General features: G+C 42.8%; 1 protein-coding gene across 2 annotated transcripts in view; it reads left to right on the top strand.

The window, feature by feature from the left end:
- The first annotated feature begins 620 nt into the window (after positions 1 to 620).
- The window catches only part of LOC147446820 (ARP protein (REF)), a 192470-nt gene continuing 185658 nt past the window's right edge, over positions 621 to 7432 (top strand). For both annotated transcript variants that reach the window (XM_086522788.1, XM_086522787.1), the window contains exons 1-2: positions 621 to 776; positions 845 to 921. In XM_086522788.1, coding sequence (XP_086378914.1) covers positions 867 to 921 — 55 coding nt within the window. In that variant the 5' untranslated portion in view covers positions 621 to 776; positions 845 to 866. The remainder of the gene's footprint in view (positions 777 to 844; positions 922 to 7432) is intronic.

Genomic DNA, 7432 nt, shown 5'->3' with positions numbered 1-7432 from the left:
AGAGAGAGAGAGAGAGAGAGAGAGAGAGAGAGAGAGAGAGAGAGAGAGAGAGAGAGAGAGAGAGACGTCCTTGGAGGCAATCGCGAGGGAGAGAGTGGGTGGGGGAGGGAGGTAAGAGAGAGAGTGAGGTCGGTTAACTTTAAAGGGAAACTTTCTATACTAAAAAATGGAAAGTTTTCTTCCTTCCCATTTTACAACTTGAAAAAAAAATAATCTTGCTCAGCATTGCTTTGATTCCTCCAAGGAAATTACCTCATGATGTGGGTGCCCTATTATGGACGCTGTGTTCGCACTGCCTGTTTGCAGGGAGTGATAAAGGCGTGGTGCCTAAAAATGTTGTACACAACTTTAGTCTTTTTGAAGCTATTATAAGATGTTGCTTTTCAGCTTCCCTTTGGAGCCACGCTTGTAATAAAAATAGCTTGTAATAAAAATAGCAGTTGCAAGAAAAAAACTAATTAATTTGTTGACAGCAGCAACAACAACGCAAAGGGCCTCAGCAGAGATGGCAAGGTATGCTGCTACAGCCGTTGGCACGTTAGTTGTTGAACATTCAAATGGGCTTTGGAATCTTCGAAGCATCGAGGTAAATATTCATGCCACGTCAGCTTTCCGCGTCGCATTGCCTGGTAAAAATAAAGGCCAAAAGCGCTCTTGCCGGCCGGGCGTACCCCCCTACATCAGCTCCGCTTCCTCTCTGCATTAGAATCAAACGGCGCTGTTCAACACAGAGAGGGAGAGAGACGGAGAGAAAGAGAGAAGGTGCACGTGCTCAGGTATGTAAGCATGTTTGATTTTCTGTGTAATTTGGAAATCCAATACTGAACGTTTGCTACCTTGCTAGGCTGCCAATTGAAGAGGACAACATGAAGGTGGGAGCTCCACTGGTCGCATTGATAACAGGAGCTGGCTCAGGGATTGGTAAGGAACATCAAGGAAGGGGGGGGGGGGGGGGGGGAGAGAGTTCTAGCCTGAACTATGGTTTTCAAGCTCAAGTTAATTACTGTTTTCAATAACAACTTGAATAATTTCATATAGTAAGTCCTAGTCTTTCAAGTTGCCCGTTATCTAGAGTTTGACAGTAGCTACTTGTCAATTCTTTTATTTCCTCCATTGGGCTTGCTGGGAAGTACGGACATAGTGATTAATACACCTATGAAATACTGTTGTAGGTAAGAAATGTTCTAGATAGAGCAGTTTTTGAATTTTTCTGCACTCCAGCTGTTGACAAACTCACTACAGGGTCGAGTGTCAAGCTTCAAGGTAGCGCATTTTAATCTGATTATGACCTTGCTGATATTGGCTGCTTTGAAGCATAGAACATTGCTATCAGGTCTCATTTACCGTTAGAAATTAAGGAATGTTGGCGTGGCACTTGTGTGGGAAAACATTCTGCTTGGATTTAAGAGCTACAAAAGTTCCACTTTGGGCATGGCTTTAAAGGATTTGTGCATGTTTGGGAAATGTTTTTCCAATACTCTGTTGTGGTACAAGGTAATTTTTGGGCATTATTTTGGGCTTGAGCACTCAGAATGTGGACCTAATTGAATGGCCTCCCAAATTAGAGCTTCACATGATAGTGGCATCATCCCTTTTGGGCCTTTGGAGGCGCACAAGGATACCAATATGATGCCAAACATGGGCAATTTTATATGTGAAGGGATGCAACTACAAGCGCAAAATCTTGAATATCATTATGCCTTGCTGGGAGCATACAAGGATCACGATACTAAACAATCAATGTGTGATTTCTCACATAAAGAACCTAGAGATGATGAACTCATGTTGCAAGGATGCACATTTGACGTCCATGATGACGATAGATACCAATGCTAGTGAGGAGACAAGAAGAGGAAAACGATGACACACATGCAATTATGGAGATCAGTGCTCTACCAACCATTTATTTCCCAAACGATGATGAGGACCCCATGGATGGAGACTATGGTTCACCAATTGATGCACCATGCTGCTGTGGAAAAGAGACTTGTGATGACTCTTAGCTCATTTGGCTAAGTAGGGCTTGGTGTGAAGGGGTGGAAACCTAAGTTAGGACACCACACAAGGTTAGTAAGCAAAGCCAATGTGAATTGGAGGTAGAGAAGAAACAGCTTGAGCGGCGTGAAGACGAAGGCATGAGGAGCTCTTGGCCGGATCCATTTGCACTCCTGCTGTTGAGACAACGTGTCCCAAAAAGTGTATCTCTGGTAGGAAAAATTCACTTTTCTTTGCATTAATCACTAACTTGTGATCTCGTAATGCCTGAAAGACCTGAAGCAGATGATCTCTGTGTTCTGCCTCATTCTTGGAGAAAACAATGATGTTGTCAAAGAAAGTGCCAACAAATAGCCTGTACTCTCGAAAAATCCTCTCCATCATCCATTAAATGTCGCAGGAGCATTGGTTAAGCCAAAAGGCATCACCAAAAACTCAAATAACCCAAAAGTTGTCCGAAAAGTTGTCTTGTAGACGTCTCCCGGCACGATTCTGATCGATGATATCCACCCTTCAGATCAATCCTGCTAAAGCACGAGGATTCCTGTAATCTGTCGAGTATATCATCGATCCTAGGAATCGGAAATCTGTTGTTGATGGTGATTTTGTTGAGAGCTCTATAATCGATGCACATTCTCCAAGATACGTCTTTCTTCAAGACCAACAACATTGGAGAGCAATACAATGAAGTACTAGGCTGAACAAGACCCTTTTCCAAGAGGTCTTTCACTTGATTCATAATCTCTTCATTCTGTGCTCGGCTCACACGGTAAGGTGGCCGGTTCGGTGGTGTGCTTCCAGGTATCAGATCAATGGTATGATCTTCAGGACGAGCAGTTGGTAACTCGCTTGGTGTTGGGTTAAAGGCCTAAATAACCCCTTTTTGTACATTTTTATACTTTGTCCAGGTTGAACCTGGACACATTTTTTAAAGGTCACTTATAATAAAAGTGGGAAAACCCAAAACTCACTTATTGAGTTTTCCCCAAAAACGTGAGCTCTCTCTCTCTGCCTCTTCTTCTGCTAGCGCTTCCTCTCGTGCTGCTCTTCGCCTCCCCTCTCTGCACACACACTGCACTTCCTCGCGTGCTCTTTCACTTGCACACACCGCCGCGCGCTCATCAACTGGTATCAGAGCCCGATTAGGGTTTGCCCTCAAACCTGCAAACGCTGAATTTCAGCCAAGAAGGTCAACTTTATCGCGAGAATTTGCAATTTCGTCGCCAAAGGACTCGTCCCCGAACACTAGAGAGCTCCCGGCAACCCAAATTGACCTAAAACAGGCTGAAATTAGGTCAAAAACAGAAAATTACAGGTTATGACAGCGAAAATACAGGTTTTGCAAATGATGTATTAAGGTGTGGGAATACTTTTGCTAAGTCCCCGCTACCCGAAAACCCTGAAATTGCCGAAAAACAAGCCCTAAAACAGGTGTTTTAAGCAAATTTCAGATTTACGCAGGTTTTTGCAAGTGTTTTTATGGTGCGACTACATTCGGAAAAGTGCAAATTGATGCAATCTACGCACATTTGACAAATTTTGTCGATGTATGACCATTTGTGGCTCAATTTTATGCAATTTTGATGCTACAAATTGGGGCTTTTGCGCTTACATGCTTCTAAAGGCTATGTATTAGCTTTATGTATGTCTTCTGAGGCTAAAAACAACTAAATTCGTTGTTTTCGAGCACAAATTCGCTCGCTGAAATTTCCTGCGCATAAATTTCAGAAGTTGAATTTTGTGCCCAAAACGTCCTATTTTGCCCCAAATTGCTCTTGTGACCATTTGGAGCTGTAGTGCACATCTCTGTGAGGCTATACTCCGATTTTTGCGCATTTTGTCCAAAAATTGAGCGTATTATCCCTCTTATTTCGTGCAACTATGGCCTCATCTTCTTCGGATGTGAAGAACCTCTTCGAGATTAGGAGGTTTGATGGTACCGGTTTTGATCTTTGGAAAGGCAGGATTCAGGGAATCCTATTTTTTAAGGATTGCGAAGGGGCACTTGAACAGGTGAAGCCACAAAATATGACAGATGAAGCATGGGTTAGCATGAACAGGAAAGCCGTTACATACATTAAAATGGCCATGATAGATGAGACCGTCATTGATGTGAAAGGTCTTACGACTGCTTTTGATGTGTGGGAGAAGTTAAAGGGAATGTATGAAAATACAACGCCTGTCAACCAAGTGCACTTGATGCGAAAACTTGTTGACATGCATCTAGATGAGTCCAAGAGTGCGGCAGAGCACTTGTCATTGTTCGCAGGTACTTTGTCGCAGTTACAGGATTCTGGCTTGTCCCCTTTTGATGATAAGCTGAAAGCTATCTTCTTGCTTATGACCTTACCCGAGTCATGGGAAACTTTGGTGGTTTCGTTGTCCAATAACCCCAATTTGACCTTTGATGGTGTTAGGGGTTCTATCTTGAATGAAGAAATCAGGAGGAAAGCAAGTGGAGAGGGAGGCAGCTCTGCCAAATTGTTAGAGGCAGGACAGAAAAGAAGAATGCTTATGCACAAAGGAGTAAGAGTAAGAGTAAAGAAAGGGGAAATGCAAGCAAAGGCAAGGGTGATGTGACTTGCTATCAATGTGGCAGGAAAGGTCACAAGAAACCCGATTGCAGGTACTAAAGAGCTGAGTTAGAAAGAAAAAAGAATGGCGGAGACAAAAAGAAAGAGAAGAAGGAAGTCAAGGTAGATGCACAGGTTAGCTCAAAGGACAAAGAGAAGGCCAATGTCGATTCTAGTGTCGTGATTGAGGAGCTGTCAGATGTAGAGGACATCTTGTGTGCCACTTTGTCAGATGATGATGCTTATAACTTTGATGCCTCTCTAAATGTTCATTCACAGGACATGCAGATCACCAAGAGTGATCTTATTGATGCTTTATTGACTGTCAATGATGCATTGTCCCAGACTTGGATTGTTGATTCCGGTGCTTCATTTCATGTGACTCCTATCAAGGAGTGTTTCTCTACTTTTGATGCGGGCAAGCGTGGTCATGTATACCTTGGAAACAATCATGCATGTTCTATTGAGGGTATTGGCACTGTGCATCTCTCCATAGATGGCACAAATGAGCTTGTCTTGCATGATGTTCGATATGTGCCGGGAATCAAGAAGAGTCTGCTTTCTGTTGGTCAGATGGATATGCATGGTTACAGCATCTTGTTTGAGAGAGGGTCATGGAAAATGACTAAAGGCTCAAGGTTGATTGTAAAGGGCACAAAGAAAGGGACACTTTATTGCATGCATGGAAAGGCCGTGTTGGGCAAGTTTATTGCATTGGCTGAAATTAACTCTCACATGGAGTTGTGGCACAAGAGGCTTGGCCATATGAGCCAAAAGGGTCTTTCCAAGCTTTGTACTTTGAACAAGCTTGATGCTAAAGGCACAAAGCTTGACTTTTGTAATGAATGTCAATATGGCAAGCAAGTAAAGCGTTCTTATTACTTTGGTGTCTCTCGTAAATCTTGTGTGCTTGATCTTGTACATTCTGATGTATGTAGCATGCCTACTAAGTCTATGGGTGGTGCATGTTATTTTGTCTCCTTTGTTGATGATCATTCTAGGAAAATTTGGGTTTATTTTCTTAAATCTAAGGATGAAGCCTTTGCTGCGTTTAAGAATTTTCATGCATTTGTGACCACCCAAACTGGTAGAAAGCTAAAATGCTTGCGTACAGACAATGGGGGGGAGTACACTAGTGCTGAATTTAATAAGTTTTGTGAAAATTTGGGCATTAAGAGGGAGCTTACTGTGCCATACAACCCCTCTTCTAATGGTGTGGCTGAAAGATTCAATAGGACACTTTGTGAGAGGGTGAGATGCATGCTGTCCACAACTAATCTCTCTCATGGATTTTGGGGAGAAGCTTTGAAAACTGCAGTGCATATATGCAATCGATCCTCTTACATGTCTTTGAAAGGTGACATCCCTGAAGAGGTTTGGTCTGGCAAGCCTGCTTCATATGATCACCTATGCATTTTTGGTTGCGAAGCTTTTGTGCATGTTAGACCTGAGTTGAAGAGTAAACTAGATGCGAAGTCCATTAAAGGCCTCTTCATATGATATGGTGAAGAAGACGAAATGGGTTACAGGATTTGGTTACCTCAGCTCAAAAGGGTTGTACGCAGCCGGGATGTTGTTTTTAATGAGGTAAGGCTGCTTCAAAACAATTGTGCCTCAAAGCATGACCATAAAAGGGTGAAATTTCAGCATGACCAGCCACCTGTAAGGCCTATTTTTGACCCTCAGGATGCACCACAAATGGCTGAAAATGTAGATGATCCAGTGGTGTTTGAGCCAGATGATGTTGGACAGCAAATTGAGGCTCCTGAAGGGAATTTGCAGCCAAGAAACAATGCTGAAAATGGTGCTGAAAATGATGTACAACAGCCCATTGTTGATGATTTTGTAGTGTCTCCTGATGTAAACCCATTGCCGGATAATGTGGATCATTGGGTGAGGCGGTCTACTCGTCAAAGACGGCCTGTGAGTCGATATGACCCCTCTTTGCATTACATTATGTTGACAGATGAGGGAGAGCATCTTACGTACAAAGAGGCAAAGACATGTGAGCACAGCGACAAGTGGGAGCTTGCTATGCAGGAAGAGATTAAAGCTTTGTATGCTAATCATACTTGGGATTTGGTTGAATTGCCCAAAGGAAAGAAGGCTATTCCTAACAAATGGGTGTATAAAATCAAAACTGTTGATGCAAAACCCAAGTATAAGGCAAGGCTTGTGGCAAAGGGATATGTTCAAACCAAGGGCATAGACTTTCAGGAAGTGTTCTCTCTTGTTGTGAAGATGACCACTTTGCGTGTATTGTTTGCCATTGTGGCTGCTCTTGATTTGGAAATGGACCAAATGGATGTACATACCGCTTTCTTGCATGGTGATGTGGAAGAAGAGCTTTACATGAAGCAACCCGAGGGTTTTGTCATCCCTGGCAAGGAACATTTGGTATGTATGCTCAATAGAAGCTTGTATGGGCTGAAACAATCATGTAGACAGTGGTACAAGAAGTTTGATCGCTTCATGCTTAAACATGGTTACAAAAGAAGCCATGCAGACCATTGTTTGTATACCAAACGTGATGAGGATGGCAGCCCTATCATTCTTGTGCTATATGTAGACGATATGTTGATAGCTGCAAAGAAAAGAAGCACTGTTGATGCTCTTAAAGGGTAGCTGAAATCTACGTTTTCAATGAAAGACCTTGGGGCAGCTGAACATATACTTGGAGTGCGTGTTACACGGCAAAGAGACAAGCACCTATTGTATTTGTCGCAAGAAAAGTACATTGAAAAGGTGCTGGACAGATTTAACATGGCTGAAGCAAAGCCTGTTGGTGTGCCATTACAGCCATATGTCAAGATCTCCAAGGATGATTGTCCCAAGTCAAAGGAAGAAGCCAATGACATGCAAAG

This window comes from Adiantum capillus-veneris, chromosome 11 (assembly GCF_014529385.1).
Source record: "Adiantum capillus-veneris isolate H3 chromosome 11, ASM1452938v2, whole genome shotgun sequence".
NCBI classification, from domain to species: Eukaryota; Viridiplantae; Streptophyta; class Polypodiopsida; order Polypodiales; family Pteridaceae; genus Adiantum; species Adiantum capillus-veneris.
The sequence above is the reverse complement of the archived record's forward strand: the minus strand, read 5'-3'. Positions and strand labels throughout refer to the sequence as shown.